At 37.7% G+C, this 19883-nt stretch overlaps 1 protein-coding gene across 1 annotated transcript; it reads left to right on the top strand.

Moving 5' to 3' along the window:
* Nucleotides 1–1785: 1785 nt before the first annotated feature.
* Nucleotides 1786–8856, top strand: Dsel (dermatan sulfate epimerase like). Its single transcript, XM_046448659.2, has 2 exons — nucleotides 1786–2092; nucleotides 2890–8856. The coding sequence occupies exon 2, from the start codon at nucleotides 3765–3767 to the stop codon at nucleotides 7401–7403; it is 3639 nt and encodes a 1212-aa protein (XP_046304615.1). The 5' UTR covers nucleotides 1786–2092; nucleotides 2890–3764; the 3' UTR covers nucleotides 7404–8856.
* Nucleotides 8857–19883: the final 11027 nt, after the last annotated feature.

The raw sequence follows: 19883 nt of genomic DNA, 5'->3' as shown, positions 1-19883 counted from the left end.
ATCCCCAGAGCTTCAGCCCAGATACATGGGGCAGAATTGAAAGTCCACAATGTCTGTACCTGGTTTCATTCATCTATAAATTCAGAATGATCATGTTAATGTTAATAAATCTGAAGATATAATGATTGGATGAAGCTTGAAATATCTGTCTGGCAGATGTTTGTGCACCAATTCTGCCTGAGTCATTTATTCCTTGCATCGTGGGGCACTTTGGATCCACAAAATAAAATAGCCCTATCTGTACATTTTGTTCTCAAGTCCGCTTATTTACTAAGTGTGTTTACTAAAACTAATTCCTAGGCTCAACTCTGCAGAAAATGTAGGCATTTCTGCAGACAGGCTCTTCTTTGCCCTAATTGTATTCTTCCATAAGGAGGATGGAGCCCAGGGGTTTCCTCCATCAGAGGTCACATGGAGCAAGTATGCAGATATTCACAGGAGGTTCTGTCTCTGATTGTCAAAGACCTTTGTTTAGTAATAAATCTCAATAGGAGAAAAAGCTTTATGTGAGCCCACTTGTTAAAAGTTCAACTCATTATAAACAAAAGTATAGCACCTACAATGAGGATGGCATTCTAATCATGACTTAAAGGATCTTCACATAAGAGTACAGGAGTGAGCCAGGTAAAATAGTAAGCATTAAAAAAAAAAGTTTAAGGGATGAATATAAGTAGAAACAATATAGTGCTAGTCATACAAATTAGTTTCAGAAATTCAGGAGTTATGTATACAGGAAATTAAGCATCTGAGTTGAGATCAGGATAATAAAAGAAATCTGATATTTAGAAAAATTGCAACTGGTAAGTGGGGCTGATTTTAAGTACTGGGTATTGAAAAACAAGAAATACAATAAATACAGTTCCTGAAGGGCTGAAGCAAAAGCACTGGCCATTTGGACCAGGGCAGGTGTCCCACTACGACAGAAATATATTCTTATTACGACTGAGCTGTTAATTGTGACAGTGTGGTCAGACTTGGTTTGAGTCTTGTCATACTGTAATCTGGTATCTGTGAGAAGTTCCCAATGTCCAGTATAAGAGGAAATCCCAAGCTCTGGAGTTGCACAAGCATGTGAGAGTAACCAAGACGGGCTGCCTCCACCAGTTTGTAGATTTCTAATGGATATTTCTCTTCATTTTATGAGTCTCCTTCTACTTGTTTATCCCATATTGCTCCTATTTATACTGCCGTTAAAATTATTTTCAATTGGTAAAGGTGACTCGTGGTTATTATTATTTTGCCCTGGTCGGTTGCATCTGTGCTACTGAAGTTGTTTTCATACACTAATATACGCATTTTGGTTTTGTTTTGCAATGACTGCAACCTCAGCCAGGTTACCTCCGGGTTCCAAGACAGTGGTCCTTCCCTCTCCAGCGCTGGCTCTTTCCTGAGGGTGAATCTTGTTATCACAAACGTCACCGGGATCATCACCTCATCTCCCATCATTTATCATCAACCCCATCCACCCGTGGCTCTGTTACACTTGTCCTCTTGGCTTAACCAAATGATCTCAACGCCAGCCCGCGGGATCGTGGCCCTCGCGCTCCCTCACTGCCCCTCCTCCCGCTCGGCCCCTCGGAGCGCACCGCGGCCGCCGCAGCCCAGAACCTCCGCGCCGCTTCCCCGCCGCGCTTGGCCCCGCCCCCGCTCCCGACCACGCCCCTCCGGCCCGCGTCGCCGCCGCTCCCCGCCCCAGGCCCCGCCTCCGCCCGCCCCGCCCCGCCCCCGGCCGCCGGCCCCCTTCGCCGTCTCTCGCCCTCCCTGGGCCGCGCGGCCGGAGCTGGCGCGGAGGAGCGGCGGTCGCAGTGTCGTCGCGGCCTGGCGACGCGGCTCCCGCTGGACACGCTGCCCCGAGTGCGCAAGCCGCCCACGGTTGCCTGCGGCGGTCCGGGTGAGCCCCGGAGCGCCCGGCGTTCCCCGAGGGCGGGCGTGCCCGAGCGCCGCGGAGGACCCCTGGCGCCGGCTCAGCCCGTGGGAGCGCGGGGTCCCTGCGGGGCCGCCGGCCGGCTTCCGGCGCCGCGAAGTCCCCAACTCCCCGCCGCCGCGGCTGTTGGGGCCCAGCGCCGCCCCAGACCCGTCGCAGCCGCCGGAGGTAAGCAGTGGCACTGGGCCATCTGGGGGTCGCCCGCCCCGGACCGCCGGTCCCGGTCGGCGAGCCGCGAGCGCGGGCAGGAGTGACAGGTTGGTGGGACGCGAATTAGAAAATGCAACAGGCGGGGCGGGTCGGGAAACTCCTAGCGACAGCATCTCCTGCGGAGAGCAGACTTGCCCGAGACTGAAACTTGGTTAGCTCTTGCCGACCGGGGACGGCGAAGGCGGGCGGCGGGCAGCGCTGGCTCCGCGCGCCCTCTGCTGGCCCGTGCGGGGACGCTGGCGCAGGCCACAGGTGAGGCCGCCGTGCTGCCCTGGATGGCCTTCCCCCTGGAGGAATGACCCTCTTTCTTGTCCTCTTCCTCCTGCTCCCCCCTGGGAAGACTCCTGATGTGGCGAAGGCCAGACCTTCAGCCAGAATAGCAACAAAAAAAGGCTCTTTCAAGGTTTACTTTTATGTCTCTGGGTCATTTGTAACCAAAATAACAAGAATGATAGCAGGATTCCTCTTTAACTGCATTTTAATGAAAGCATTAAAAAAAGGACTAATGCAATGTATATATCACAGCTGCTTGTCATCTACTCACAGTCTTCGGAATCCTTGTATGTGCATAAAAGTCTAAGAAAACAAATCGCTTGATTAGTATCTATCAATCACTTAGATTGTATATAATATCAGATTTTATTATGATTCTCAAATTTCTATCAAGTGACTGTAGAGTATTTAAATCATTAGTTTGCCTTCACTTTCAGCTACCTGTAGCCTCAGACAATTGCTTTGTTTTGTTTTCCCCCCAGAAAGGAGAGTCATGAAAAAGGAAGAGAAAAGAGACGGCATGGTCACTGTTGATGAAAGGGGAGTTTTCTTTTCCCGTTGATGGTTACTCCATGATTGGAAAAGATGTGCCTAGGTGGCTGAAGAGATTAGATTTTTATAGTTGTATTGATGAAGCTGATAGAAGAAGACATCAAAATGCTTTCCTGTGTCATATAGACTGATGAGTCAGTAAGCCTGGAAAAGACATTTGAAATGAAGGCAGGAGTTTGAATATTTTTAAATCACATAGGACTTTGAACACTTTTTGAAGATGTTTTTATCCCCAAAATGGAAGAAGAAATAGTTCACAAACCAAGAAGCATAAAATATTGAAAGGAATAATCAGTGATTCCACTCATTCCAAGAATGTTAGTACTTTGCCATGGTCTTCAGTCAAACACACAGAAACAAGTCATACACGTGTGGTGAGTGTATCACCAGTGATGACTTGCTGTGCTACAAATGACTCTTAATTTTAATTTTGGAGTGCTTTTTCTTTCTTGTACCATGTATGATTTGATTCTTCTGTTCAAATAGACTAATGTAAAGGAAGTAAATGCTGCATTTATAGTAATTTTGACTATTACCACTGTTCCTCTGTTACAGAAAAATTAGAGGTATTAATATTCCTTGAAATTTACTGGAACAGAACTGTGCCAGGGATACAGATGCGCTATGTAAACTTTTCTCTTTTTGGCAAATGTACTTGCTTTGAATGAGCTGAATGTCAGCATAGAAGATTTTAAATTCAGTTTAATCAAGATCTTTAATATATGCTTTATATTAGCCAGATGGAAAACACATTAAACACCCTATTTGTTATGTATGCCTAAGGAAAGTATCTTCCCCATGGATCATGGCGTTAATGTTTACAGGACATTTCCTAATTTTAACATTAGTGATGTTTGGTTTCTCTACTCTTGAAGAGTCTGTGAGTAATTACTCTGAATGGGCAGTTTTCACAGATGATATAGATCAGTTTAAGACACAGAAAGTGCAAGATTTCAGACCCAACCAAAAGCTGAGGAGAAGTATGCTTCATCCAAGTTTATATTTTGATGCTGGAGAAATCCAAGCAATGAGACAAAAGTCTCGCACAAGCCATTTGCATCTTTTTAGAGCTATCAGAAGTGCAGTGACAGTTATGCTGTCCAACCCAACATACTACCTACCTCCACCCAAGCATGCCGATTTTGCTGCCAAGTGGAATGAAATTTATGGTAACAATCTGCCTCCTTTAGCATTGTACTGTTTGTTATGTCCAGAAGACAAAGTTGCCTTTGAATTTGTCTTGGAATACATGGACCGGATGGTAAGCTACAAAGATTGGCTGGTTGAGAATGCACCAGGAGATGAGGTTCCGGTTGGCCATTCGTTAACAGGTTTTGCCACTGCCTTTGACTTTTTATATAACTTATTAGATAATCATCGAAGACAAAGATATCTGGAAAAAATATGGGTTATTACTGAGGAAATGTATGAATACTCCAAGGTCCGCTCATGGGGCAAACAACTTCTCCATAACCATCAGGCTACCAATATGATAGCAGTACTCACAGGGGCCTTGGTTACTGGGGTAGATAAAGGATCTAAAGCAAATATATGGAAACAGGTTGTAGTAGATGTCATGGAAAAGACAATGTTTCTATTGAATCACATTGTTGATGGCTCCTTGGATGAAGGTGTGGCCTATGGAAGCTACACAGCTAAATCAGTTATGCAGTATGTTTTTTTGGCACAGCGCCATTTTAATATCAACAACTTGGATAATAACTGGTTAAAAATGCACTTTTGGTTCTACTATGCCACCCTTTTGCCAGGCTTCCAAAGAACTGTGGGTATAGCAGATTCTAATTATAATTGGTTTTATGGTCCAGAGAGTCAGCTAGTTTTCTTGGATAAGTTTATCTTAAAGAATGGAGCAGGAAATTGGTTAGCTCAGCAAATTAGAAAGCATCGACCCAAAGATGGACCCATGGTTCCATCCACTGCCCAGAGGTGGAGTACTCTCCACACAGAATACATCTGGTATGATCCACAACTAACCCCACAGCCCCCTGCTGACTATGGTACTGCAAAGATGCACACATTTCCTAACTGGGGAGTTGTCACTTATGGGGCTGGGCTGCCAAACACACAAACCAATACCTTTGTGTCCTTCAAATCTGGGAAGCTGGGGGGAAGAGCTGTGTATGACATAGTTCACTTTCAGCCATACTCCTGGATTGATGGGTGGAGAAGCTTTAACCCTGGACATGAACATCCAGATCAGAACTCATTTACATTTGCCCCCAATGGGCAAGTTTTTGTTTCTGAAGCTCTCTATGGACCAAAGTTGAGCCACCTTAACAATGTATTGGTGTTTGCTCCGTCACCCTCAAGCCAATGTAATAAGCCCTGGGAAGGCCAACTGGGAGAATGTGCACAGTGGCTCAAGTGGACTGGTGAGGAAGTTGGTGACTCAGCAGGGGAAATCATCACTGCCTCTCAACATGGGGAAATGATATTTGTGAGTGGGGAAGCAGTATCTGCTTATTCTTCAGCAATGAGACTGAAAAGTGTGTATCGTGCTTTACTCCTCTTAAATTCTCAAACTCTGCTAGTCGTTGACCACATTGAGAGGCAAGAAGCTTCCCCGATAAATTCTGTCAGTGCCTTCTTTCATAACCTGGATATTGATTTTAAATACATCCCATATAGGTTTATGAATAGGTATAATGGTGCCATGATGGATGTATGGGATGCACACTACAAAATGTTCTGGTTTGATCACCGTGGCAATAGCCCCATGGCTAGTATACAGGAAGCAGAACAAGCAGCTGAATTTAAGAAACGGTGGACTCAGTTTGTTAATGTGACCTTTCAGATGGAATCCACAATCACAAGAATTGCATATGTCTTTTATGGGCCATATGTCAATGTTTCCAGCTGCAGATTCATTGATAATTCCAATTCTGGACTTCAGATTTCTCTCAATGTCAATAACACTGAACACGTTGTTTCCATTGTAACTGACTACCACAACCTGAAAACAAGATTCAATTACCTGGGATTTGGTGGCTTTGCCAATGTGGCTGACCAAGGCCAAATAACCCGATTTGGTTTGGGTACTCAAGCAATAGTACTGCCTATACGACAAGATAGAGCTATTTTCCCCTTTGGATTTAAGTTTAACATAGCAATTGGATTAATTTTGTGCATTAGTTTGGTGATTTTAACATTTCAATGGCGGTTTTACCTTTCTTTTAGAAAACTAATGCGTTGGATACTAATACTTGTTATTGCCTTGTGGGTTATTGAGCTTCTAGATGTATGGAGCACTTGCACTCAGCCCATCTGTGCAAAATGGACAAGAACAGGAACTGAGACAAGCAAGAAGTCTGTGTCTTCCAAGGGGCTCTACGTGGATCTTCCTGATGTTGTCATTACCTCACTTCCTGGTTCCGGAGCCGAAATACTTAAACAACTTTTTTTCAACAGTAGTGACTTTCTCTACATCAGAGTTCCTACAGCCTACATTGATATCCCTGAAACGGAATTTGAAATTGATTCATTTGTAGATGCTTGTGAATGGAAGGTATCAGATATCCACAGTGGGCATTTCCGTTTACTTCGAGGCTGGTTGCAGTCTTTAGTCCAGGACACAAAACTACATTTACAAAACATCCATCTGCATGAGACCAGTAGGGGTAAACTGGCCCAATATTTTACAACAAATAAGGACAAGAAAAGAAAATTGAAAAGGAGAGAGTCTTTGCTGGAACAAAGAAGTAGAATGAAAGGCGCTTTTGACAGAGATGCTGAATATATTAGGGCTTTGAGGAGACACCTGGTCTATTACCCAAGTGCACGTCCTGTGCTTAGTTTAAGTAGCGGTAGCTGGACATTGAAGCTTCATTTTTTTCAGGAAGTATTAGGAGCTTCGATGAGGGCATTGTATATTGTAAGAGACCCTCGGGCCTGGATTTATTCAATGCTGTACAGTAGTAAGCCAAGTCTTTACACTTTGAAGAATGTACCAGAGCACTTAGCAAAATTGTTTAAAATAGAGGGAGGTAAAGGCAAATGTAACTTAAATTCAGGCTATGCATTTGAGTATGAACCATTGAAGAAAGAATTAGAAAATTCTGAATCAAACGCTGTCTCCTTATTGTCTCATTTATGGCTAGCAAATACAGCAGCAGCTTTGAGAATAAATACAGATTTGCTGCCTACCAGCTACCAGCTGGTCAAGTTTGAAGATATTGTTCATTTTCCTCAAAAAACTACTGAAAGGATTTTTGCTTTTCTTGGAATTCCTTTGTCTCCTGCTAGTTTAAACCAAATATTGTTTGCCACTTCCACAAACCTTTTTTACCTTCCATATGAAGGAGAAATATCACCAACTAATACTAATGTTTGGAAACAAAACTTGCCTAGAGATGAAATTAAACTAATTGAAAACATCTGCTGGACACTGATGGACCGACTAGGATATCCAAAGTTTATGGACTAAATGCTGCAGGTCAGCAGAAATTTGCACTAATGCTTCCCCACCCGCTTTGTGGATATGGACTAGAAGAGTTTGTTTATTCTTGTATTGTGTGTGTGTGTGTGGGTGTGTGTGTGTGTGTACTTTTATTTGCACAGAGAGATTATTTAAAAAATAGGCACCATATTTGGCCTAGCAGGATTTATTTTTATGTTACCACTTTCCTTGCTTTTGTTTCTGAATTTTTTTTCTGCTAAAATATTTCTGTTTCAGAAGTTAGATGAAATTATACCATGGGCTTCCGGGAAGATGGGAAGATTTTAAAGGATTTTGTTTAACTTGCCTTCTTCTGTAACTGTGCTAATCTATCTGGGGACCTCATACACTACTAAAGGCCTTGCAGTTGCTGCTTTACCCAAGCATCTCTTCTTTTCAAGATGGACTACAAAAGTTCCTTATCTTTTTGAAAAGGTCTTTTAACACACTTATCTTGCACAAAGAAAAAGAAAAAAAAAGTGAATTCCTTTTACTTTATATAACACTCAGTGATATCACTGGAGAAATGGCGTTAAGTTCCTATCAGAACTATAAGATTCCTTCTGGAAATGCAGATGGAAATACAGAATAAAGATTTTTTTTTTTTTTTTTAAGTCAGAAATAGTAACCTGGAAAGTTTCCTTAAAATTTTTTACTTACAAATAACAAGAAATAAGTCTGAACAGTCTGGGTGCTGAGGGCTGGTTTTTTAGACATGCTTGTCTGTTTAAAAGTCTCTTTTTGACTTCCTGAAGCTACAGCTGTTTGCCATTACACTATTCCCACCCTGTCCTTTTTGTCACTGTCCAGCAAAACAGTCAGTAGGTACTAATTGCTGACCTCCCTGTGTTTGTGGAGTTTTCCTTTTTTTGATGATTAATTTTGCATTAAAGACTGACACAGAAACAAATTTATTTTTTGTGGAATTACCACTGTATGAGTCAAAGAAAGCCGTGCCACTGCTGCCAGTGTTTTCTTAGACTGGAGACAGAATTGGAAAACTGCCTGACTTTTCTTGCTTCCTTTTGAGTGAGTTTACAGACCGCCAGTGTCTGCAAAATTGAAGGCAAATGGGAGATGATGTCAGAGGCATCTGTTTCTTTTACCATCTGCATCTTATTATAAATGTAGTCAACATCAAATGTGGTTCATTTTCCTTTGCTGGGTTCTGAAATCAAAATGCTATGCCATTATAAGCCAGTGGAGTAATTACAATGTATTGGATGAAAACTATCAGGCAGTGTCGAGACTTGATGAAAATCTTTGTACAGATTGCAGTCTTCTTCCTGATGCTTCAAACTACAAACTGTAGTTCCTTCAAGCTCTCTAACACTTAGAGTCTGTCATTCTGACCTAGATAAAAGTGGTTCTGTCTCAGTAGTTTGTTATTATGTCAAAATGTGCCTCCAAAGTGATAAAGCTGTGGATATGTTACATTCCAGCTAAATCTTAACTTGGCTATCATTTTCCTTCCATTTTGATATCAGACTGCTCCCCTCCTCCACATTTACTTCCCGTGACTCCCATAATTTTCCCTTTATGATAACAAAATGAATAAAATTATATTAATGTAAGTTAAAAGGGCACTGAAGACTTAAATCTACACTATTATTTTTAAGGAAGATTATTTTATCTCAGGGTCAATCAACAAACATTTAAAATTGCTACATGGATGATAACACTGTTTCCGTTATTGCTCAGAGTCTCAGTGTTTGCTTTCAATTCCCAGGATGTGTCATCTCAAATCAGATCAAATAAAAAGGCTCTGGGTTGGAAGTCCTATTAGGTCTGACTAATGTAAGAATTATAAATGGGTGCAGGTATCAGAGAAGACAGCAGAAGCCACCCCTGCTGTTTTTGAACGTATGGAAGTGCCTACACAAGCAGAAGAGAGCTAAATGGAACATGTGGAGGAATGGGGAAAGAAGAAATGTGGAAAATGAAAGTAATTCTGAGGATGAATATGGGAATATATGGTGGCAAAAGAAAGGAGGTTTACCCAAATGGTCTTCACAGTGGACCATACCATTCATCCTAACAGCAATTTAGAGTTACCTGTCTCTATCCTCATTCATTCCCACTCCAGAGGAAAAATTTAGTTGCAAGCCCCACTACTTAGGTAACCAATGTAGAAAGTTGCTGAAGACTTTACTTGCAATTTCTCCTGCATGGGGAAGGGGATGTGCACACACATGCTCATGCTTCTGCCTTATAACCTGAGTACCTAAGGTGAGTGATTCTCCTAGTACATCCTCAGGTTCTGCATCACAAGGTAATCCAAGAAAAATTTAAGTTGCCTGTACACATACTGTTACTTATCTTGCAAATAAGATGAAACACTTGTTGGAAAAACCTTTATAAAATGTCCTATATGTAAAAGCCACCCCTTCATTCATTTCCCAAATTTAGACCTAACTGGGGATAATCTACATAGCAATATTTTATTCAAAATAATAGCAATGAAATTTTGAAAAGATGTTTTGCTGCCAAAAGTAAAGTAACAAATGTAATGATAATTTGGCTTTCAAAGTTGGAAAATGACAGAATTTTCTTAGGATGAAATATAAAGGCCACATCTAAAGTTGAATGTACCACAGTGAAAAATCCAAACAGGATAGGAAATAGAATCTTCTCAGGAGAAGGAAGTTAAATCTGAATGTGCTTCAATTTATATTTTAAAATACAGATTTTATCAAGAATATGACACAAGACCACATACATACTGTGCCTAGATTCCAAAATATTAGACATTTGATTATTTTAAAAAATAATTGATAAATGCCTGGCAAGAATAGGATCATTTTTATTTATGTCAAGTTCCAAGGAATATTAGAGGAATTGCCACATTGCCTGCTGCAAATATATTCAAAGAAGCACTCCCTACATACTAGCATGTCTTAATAATTCCCCTTTATAAACTTGTTACCCCTCCTGTGTGCCACTTATTTTTTTTTATTTTGTTCCTTTTAGTTATACATGACAGTAGAATGTAATCTGACCTGTCATACATACATGGAGTATAACTTCCCATTCTTGTGTTTGTACATGATGTCTGCCATTTATTTTTGATTGGCAACATTGATAAGCAGAGAACTTCATGCATTATTAAAGATCCTAAACATTCTTCATATATAAAGTATATCACATTTACTTTCTACAAGTGAGTAAAAAAGTTATAATTTTCAATTTTCAATGTTGCTTGACTTCATTAACTTTGATCTTAATTAGAAAGGTTTTCACTGATTAGGAAAAAAATGTAAATAGAAGGCAGTATGTTGTACCATCACTTTCAGGATGTTTAAGATATATCAAGGCATTGGATATTTTTTTTTCCTACTTATATGTTAACCAAATTAATGTGTCTGAAGAGCCATCATTTCACTATATTTTGGCAGAAAAATTATCCAAATAACTTTTGAGGCCCAAAAGGGACTGGATTTTGCATAGAGCATGTTAGATACTTTAAAAATGACAAATTCTAACATTTTAAAAATTTGTGGATTCTTGAGCTGTAATGTATATGGATTTATATTATGTTTAACCCAAGTAGCATGTTTAATTGAATCTGATTCCAAAGGTGGATTTCAGCTAAGTCTTTCAAACCATGAGAATTTTTGGTTTTGTTTTTCTTTCACACCTATCTAGTTAGGTAGCAACAAAACAAAACAAACAACAAAATACAAACCTAAAAAGGAAACAGACTGAAGGTCATTAACTAGTTTGTCAGGTCTCTATGTATAAAAGTCTCCTTTATTAATCTAAAAATAAAAATCTAAAAGCAGTGTGAGTATAATTAAGATAATTTGCCATACCCCCCTTCTTTAAGTCTTTGGGTAGTAGTGTTAGGATTTACTATGGAGTGAAAAGGGTCGGAAGTTGGAAAATGCAGGACAAGTTTAATATAGATACACAGTCCCACAAATGTATCCAGTAAACATGAACTCCACCCCTACCCTACCCTGATGGCAAGCCTTTACCTTTGCTCCCTAACAATCCTAAGTTCTGGCTCTTCAACTTTAAATGTCAAGAATATTGCCCGTACTAAGCACCCGTGCTCTACGTCTGCCCCTCTGTTCCCCGCTACACACTGTAAGATCTTTATTTAGGCAAGATATTGCCAAAAAGAAGAAACATCTCGCAACTTACCTGAAGCATATTAAACAATGCCTCAAGTAATAAGCGCAATGAAATCTTTTGAAAAAATACAAGATCTGCCATGAGTTAATCACTTAATATGTGCTACACATTGAATTATAAGGTTTGTATGTATCTTATTACATACAATCTACACAGCTCTATGTAGTACTTATTTTACGTATACATTTGAAACTCATGACAAGTGGTTTATCCAAATTAAATCCGCAGATAAGTGCTTTGACAGAGATTTATGCAGTTTTTCCAATTCCAAAAATCTGAAGAAATCGTCCCAGTATTTATCATTCATGCATTAATTTTCTAATTCATGCATATCAGCTGTCAAGGTATTGATTACATGAGGGAAGAACACAAATGTTGGTCGACTATGAACCTGCCTAGTGAGGAATAGGCAATTGCTCCAAGACTTCAGAACTATCAGAAATTCATCAAGAGAGAGAGGAGGGGTAGTTATGACCACCCAAGGAAAGTGGTTTCTGTTCTGTAGTGGGTTTGGTTCATCTCCTTATTTCTGAAGCAAGGTAGCTATGAGTAAAGAATACTTTAATGATTTAGAGGAAGTTATGACTGGTATATTTGAATAGAAGCCACCACTTTTTTCTGGCTTAGGTTTTTACTATTTGTCACAGCATATCCCACCAATGAGTAGCCCTTCCAAAGAGATTCAGAGTTGTCCATAAATACTAATAAAGCAAAACCGCTGACATTCTTACTTGACTGTTCCAACCCACTACAAGAAAAAAATTATGTCTATAATCAAATATTAAGGGATGCCCTAAAGAAGAAGGGATACTTGAGTGTGGTCTGAAAGAGAGAGAGAGAGAGAGAGAGAGAGAGAGAGAGTATCTTTGCTAGTGATGGCAGTAAGAAGAATAGCTCAGTGCCTTTGACCCAGGCTTCAGCAATTTTTTATTTTCCTCTCCTCCCCACCAAAACCACACCACCCCAAGTGCCTCCAGCTCCACAGTGCTAGACAACTCTCAATCCAGGGGATGCTTTCATGGCCCTATGTCAATGGAGCTGACACTTCTGCTAGGGACCATAAAGGAACTCTTTCTTCTTTTTACAAAGTTCCTAGTATAAAGGAACCTACAGCAAGTGGAAGTTAATGTTCCCATCAATTCCATCACTAAGGGTCAACCAAATACATTCACATGGAGTCAGTTTTAGGGTGAGCCACCCCCCCCCCCAACTTATTGCTCTTTCCCCTGCATTATAAACAATGCCAGAGAGAAAGAGGAGAAGGACAATGAGAGAATGAAGGAAGTAAAAATGGAGGAAAGAGGGGAAGAAAATATTGAAGGGAGAGAGGAAGGGAGGGAGGCAGGGGAGAGGGGAGATGTTCAAGAAGAATCATTACTATAGAGATTGTGTTATGGTCTAAACTAAAAGAATGAATTTTAGTGAGAGAAAAGTTATAATCTGACTCCAGTCATTCCATAACACATTGCAATTATTCTATTTTATGTTGTTTCTCTATTTCTGTATTACCCCAACTATAGAGATGAATCTAGTTTTTCTTTCAAGTGTGTTAATATTGATATAAAATTTCACTTTTATGTGACTTGGCTTCTCAAATATTCTAGACATGAAGTGCTCTTCCATCTGTTGTCTTTCTTTTTCTGAGCGAGCATGGGATGGGCGTTGTTCTTAATCATTTAAGGAGAACAACGTGCATGCTCATGAGAAGTCCTTGATGCCCATCCTTCCCCTTGTGGAAGTCAATTCAGCTCCCATTGCTGTCACTTTCCTTAGTTACTAAATGAGCAGTAGAAGCTCTAATCCCTGCTTTAAAATCTGGCACCCTTCTATTAAGCAAGCTTGCCTTATTCATGATATGCAAAAATTCTCCAGAATTTGGTATATGATGGTGAAAGATTACTGTTGAATTTTGTTGGTGTTTGTTGTTTTAATTATATATCATTTATTTATTCCTCTATTTTGTTCAGAAGATTAATTTTGCTTTAGATTTGTTCAAGTTATGTGAAAATTTAAAATATGGCTCTTTTATATTTACTGAGCTATTTTAATTTGATGCTTTACTACAACATTTCACAAAACTCTGAAGAGGGATTTATAAGCACAGGGAAGACAACCAGGAAGGGATGAAATTACTTTCATATGGTACTCATTGAAAGTTTGTATAAAGAATACAGATAATAAAAGTTAATCTCACACAAAACAGATAGTTTTTACTGTTAATTGTCAGACATTAATCTGAGCACCCTGGCTACTCCAGCACTAGCAAGAGCACAGCGTGCTACACCTGGCTCATGTGCCCCTGATAATGAGTACTCATTTCTCTCTAGGCTTACCAAACTACAGTGTACACACATACAGTTATTAATTTTCCCCAACAATAATTACAAAACTATCTAAAATATCTCACTGTTGAACACAGGGAAATAAATATACATGTTTGTATGCACACATTGAAGCCTTACAAATTCCATTGCCCTAAGAGGTACATTTTTTTCTATATGACTGCTGATTGTTCTGATGAGTTTCTCACCCATCCTGTTTCACCTTTCCCCCATTTCCTTGTTTTGATATGAAGAGAAGCATTTTTATTTCAGATCTCACACACACACACAGTGTGTGTGCCTAAGACTGTGTTCTTTCTTAATTTTAAACTTCTATTTCTCCATCTAGAGAACTCCTTCATAGATGATGTAAGCATTTTAAACAAATTAAGTGTGAGGATTAATAGAAAAATAACTGTTCCCCTTTGTGACCACCTCAGATTCTCTAGTCTTATTGACTTGAAGGAGAAAGAGAGATAGCAGAGGTGGGTTTGCTTTCATTCTCCTACTACGTGTGCTCAAAGACACCCACGTGTCATAAATTGTACCATTTTCCCAGTGCAAAAAAAATGTTAGTGTTTTCAGATAATTCAAGCATGTAGAATAAAGAGAGATAAGCCAAAGAACTGTGCATTCATGTTAGTATTTAATATTTTACTGAGTTACACACACATGTAAAATCATGATTTAGAAGTATTATTGTTTTATGTTCATACTTCCAAGAAACAGTTTTATCCAAACTCTCACTTTGATATCTCTATCATTTCTGAAGTTTGTGTTTATTTAGAGTATATTGTATTTACTACTGAGATTTACAAAGATATAGAATTTTCTAAATTGAAGTTTGATGCTATCACTCAGTTTTATTCTGTCATAAGTCCCATTTGTATATCAAGCATAACTTTGTTTTTATCTTCATTTGGTAGATATATATGTTACCTTCTACATTGACAATTATTCCGTTTTCTATTTAAATTTTTCCATATTGAATATGGATTAGACTTGGGATGCCTAAAACAATTTGTAAATAATTGTATTTACTCCTCTGTTTATGTTAACAAAAACAAACCGATAATTGTAATTATGTATATATAAAAATATATATAACATTATTATTCACTTTAGCACTGTATATAACAAAAGTTTATACTAATATAATTATACTTAATATAGAATAACTTTTTTGTTAATTTCTATGTCATTAACACATATGCTTTGGATTAGGGTAGCATCTACAATATCTTTTCTTGTTAAGATGCTTGTTAGTTTGGATGTTTTCTATCTTCTGTGGCCATGGAGTGGGAACCAGGAGCAAATACTAGAGACTTTTACCAGGAACTCATTTAGCAAGGAGAGCAGAATAGCATACACCCCAACAGTAGACCAGTTAGTGGGGATATATTAGTAGGGCTCACAGCCTAGTATCTTTAATAAAAAAGAACTCCTTTCCTATACTTAGTTCTTCTTGGGTACTACTGTCCATATTCTTTCACTGGTTGACTATAAGCAATTAGAAAACACTGTTGTATTGATTCTTGCATGTTCCAGTTCTACTGCCCCTATCCATCTAAAGGTAGTATTTGGATAATGAAAAATCAGTGGAGAATAAAAAGATGCATTGATCCTAGCTGAAATGTTGGAAATCCTCTACTATGGTATTAATAAATTGTTGTTGCCAAACCTGGGATTTAAAGTTAGATTTCATATTCTCATATTTTCTCCAATAAGGTAAAAAAATGCATGTTAACAGAAACAATAGCAATAAAATGAACAAGAGTGTACTCACCGTCTGCCCTAAAAAATGCACAATTAATAATGGTAGTTAAGTCCTTCTGAACTAGTATCACATCCTCTGCTCCCACCAGACATCTTAGAGGTAACTTCTGTCCTTGATATTTCTTTGGTTTATTTTATAGCTTCAAAACACACACTTACACATACATGTAATATATATTAAAGATAGGTATATATACACACATACATATATATCTATGTATACATATGCTAATTTTGTGTTTTCAGACTTTAGTAAATAGTAGCACACTGTACGTATTATATAATTTTCTTTGTTCAAAATTGTGTCTAATGCATGTGATGTTTCTATGTAAAGATCACATATGTTCAACACAGTAATATTTCATCATATGAATGTGCCACTATATAAATATGTCATACCTTGTTCAACTTTTAGCTTGATTTGTTTTGGGGATTTTTGAATTTTTGAATTTTTGCAAATTCAAACAATTCTCTGTAACAATTCTTAAGTATGTTCCATAGTGAACATACATACAAAGTATACACGAATTTTGCTTGTACTCAGAATATCTCCACCCTCACCTATCCACCTTCCTTCCTGGAATATTTTTGTAGGATTGAATGGCTCTGGGTTAATATGCAAACATGTGTCCTCAACTATTATAGATGATGCCACATTCTTTTCCAGATTGGCTATATAAATTGACACTCTAGAAGCGTTTCTGATGTTTTAGATTTCCTTCTGTACTTAATATTTTCTGACTCTCTGGTGGGATAAAAAGGATGTCACATCTGGTTTTCATATGCATTTTTCTGATTTTTAATGACTGACAACATTTAAACACAAGTGTGCCTGCACATGTCTATAGATACTAGTCTTTCTTCTTGCCAATTTGTTTCTTTTATGAAATGAAATTCACAGTCATGTCTATTACCCTTTTACCTATTAAGTTCTCCTTTTCTTATCAAGTCATTGAAGTTTCCTATGTATTCTTGATACAAATCCTTTTTTGGTTATGTGTTATGGATACATTTTGGCTTATATTTTTTACCTTTATAGTATGACTTTGTGGTGTCTTTAAATATCAGGTTTTCTTAATTTGAATGGAATCAAATATGTCAATATATTTTACTTTATTATTTATACTGTTTTGCCATCATAAAATATTATTCTAAATACTCTTTTATTAATTGTCTATTGTATTGTTCTATGAAAGCAGTACCATAAACTTAGTGGCCTGAAATAATATCCTATCTCAAAATACTTCTGGGTCAGGCGGCCGCCCTTGGCTTAGCGTTGTGTGCTTTAAGGTGGTTAACACAGCTGAGGTCAGGTTGCTCTCCAGGGCTGCATTCTCACTGTGGCTTAACTGGGGTGGCATCCGTTCCTGTGCTCAAGTGACTGTTGGCAAGATTTAGCTCCTTGTGGGTTGCTGGACCAAAAGCCATAGTTCTTCTCTGGCTGTTGGCTGAAGAGCACCGTCCATAACTTATCATGTGGGCCTCTGAATTTAATGAAGCAGCTTATTTCATGAAAGCCAAGGAGGGAGAAAGTCAACAGAGAAACTCTGTAGACAGTGTCATGCAGTCAGGGAACAGATCCTCTCACTTTCGCTGTGTTCTGTTAGAAGCAAGTCACTGGTCCCATCCATACTCATAGGCAAGGAATAATACCAGGGCATGAATGCAAACGACAATTGGGGTAGGTGGGGATCACTCTAGAGTCCATCTGCCACAGATTTTGTCATCCGTATTTAGCATTAACTGTTTTGTCGATTATGAGATTTCTTTTTTTTCTGTAAGAATAACCTCTTGTCCTAAAGTGGAAGACTGACTTGTCTTTTCTTTCCCACTGACTTCAATGCCAATTCTACCATATTCAGGTCTTTATCTTTTTGTGTGAATCTGTTTCTGGGCACTACTCTAATCTATTTCACTGGCAAATCTGCTTATCCCAATGACCATACCACCCTGTCTAGATTAGTGCAAGTCTCTTTTATTCTCTTCTTTCTTCTTATTGTCACAGATCTTCTTTAGCCTTTGTTCTTTTATATGCAGTTTAGGATTAGTTTTCACAGTTTCTCAAAACAAAGAACAATACATTTAATTATAAAGACATTACATCCATTTTTGGGATATTGGCATCTTTACATTTGTTAATCCTTTGGCAATTTAAATCAGAGCACTTTGCATATTGTTATTACAGTGATACTTAGGTTTAATTAAATGTTTAAATTTAAGGTTTATTATTGTATATTTATTGTATTAGGGATCGTATTAAATATCCTTACTAATTCAGTAATTTACCTGAAAAATCTTTTGAAAATTTTATGTATATGGTTTTATAATACGTACTTAATGAATTTTATTTCCTCCTTTCTAGTTGAGTTACTGCTTAATATTCTTACTGCATTTGTTAGTAACCTTCTATGAAATGCTAAATAGATTTGATAATATTGGTTGTTCTTGTATTAACCCTAATGTTAGTGAAGTGTTCCTATTGTCTCACCTTTGAGCAAAATGGTAATGTGTAGTTCATAGGTTCTCCTTATTACTTACCTAATACTTATCATCAGGGTCTTTTCTTCTTTTCCTAGTTTGGTATGTAACTTTTTATCATGGGGACATGATGAGACTTACTGAATTTTTTTTTCTTTATCCTATTGAAATAGTCTTTTTTCTTAATCTATAGTGTATTATGTGAAAATACTTTTTCTTTGAGATTAAACCCAAATAGGTTTCATATGATAAGACCAGCTTAGGCAAATAATATAAATAAAAATTATTTATATTATTTGCCTATGTTGTTGAACTGTTAATAATTAATTTAAGACACTAATATCAACATTTATACTTGTGATTGGTTTATTTTTCTTTTCTCATCTGTAATAATCAAATTTTGAAGTAAATATTATACTTATGACATAAAATAAGTTAGGGATATTTTCTTTTTATGTTCTCTACAAGAGTTTGTATAAGATTGAAATGATCTAATACTAAGTCTTTGTTATAACTCATTTGTAAGACATTTGACCATTGTGTTTTCTTTATGAGGCTGTTTTTACTTTATATAAAATTTTATTTGATGCTTGTTGGTTAATTTTATTTAAATCACATATTTATTTTTTACTCTGTTCTGACAAGTTGTATATATGTGTATATATATATATATATATATATATATATATATATATATATATATACACATTGTACATATATGCGTATTTTTTTCTTTTTGCAATACTGGGAATTAAACCCAGGGTGTCCCTGCCCTTTTTATTTTACTTTTTTTTTTAAACTTTGTAACAGGGTCTCACTAAATTGTTGGGGTTGTACTCAAACTTGTTGTCCTTCTGTACTCAAACTTGTCAGCCTCCCAAGTTGCTGGAATTATGGGCATGTGCCTATAATGTACCTGGCTTACAAGTTATATTTTTAGGAATTTGTTCTTCACTTTTATTTTTCATATTCATTAGTCTACATTTGCTCAAAATTATATTGCCTCTGTAATTACCCACACCTACATATTTTTTCCATTTCAATATCGAATATCTTGACATCATTATTTTTTATTTCTTGATTGCAATTTTACTTTTATGTAAGTCTATCTGATTATTAACTTAGCTTTTTCTGTTTCTATCTCCTATTTTATGTGTATTTGACATTGTATTAATTTGGCTTTTAACTTTTCAGATTTGTATCATTCAGTTTTACTTCTTTTTTCTAATTTTCTGTTCACATTGTGTTTTGTATTTTTTAAAATTAGAAATAGGTCTAATTTTTTTGTGAATGTCTTCCAGCTAAACTTGCAGGGATTTGCTACTTATTACAGTGAGAGGCAATTAAGAAGCATGATTTTATTCTGGGCCACCATTGGCAGGAGATAGGTACAATGCTACAATTTCATATCTGAATAAATGTTATCTAAAAGGAGGGAAGAATAGAGACAGTTTGAAACTAATTGGCAAGGAAGTAGCCATCACTCACATTAACTGTGAGACCAGGACGAGCACTATGTGGGGTTTTAGGAAATATTTATGCCTTCTCTGTCTTCAGGACACAGTTACGGAGCCATCTTCTTTTGTCTTGAGTGGCTTTGTTCTATGAAATTACTCATGTTCAAGAGGACACCTGTCCTGGCTGATGGTAGCAAATCACCTCCTCCTGTTAAGATTTCTGGTTTTCACTGTCCTCATTTAAGACTATTTTCTACCTTTAAAGCTGTATTGCTTTATTCCACACTTACTACTATGTC

This window comes from Marmota monax, unplaced genomic scaffold (assembly GCF_021218885.2).
Source record: "Marmota monax isolate L192 unplaced genomic scaffold, Marmota_monax_Labrador192_F-V1.1 WCK01_AAM20220418_F8-fsc00060, whole genome shotgun sequence".
Lineage (NCBI taxonomy): Eukaryota > Metazoa > Chordata > Mammalia > Rodentia > Sciuridae > Marmota > Marmota monax.
Note: the sequence above shows the minus strand (reverse complement) of the source record. Positions and strands in the feature narration are given on the sequence as shown.

Coding starts and splice junctions, on each gene's coding strand:
- Dsel (XM_046448659.2), top strand. CDS start 3,765: ATGGCGTTAATGTTTACAGGACATTTCCTAATTTTAACATTAGTGATG.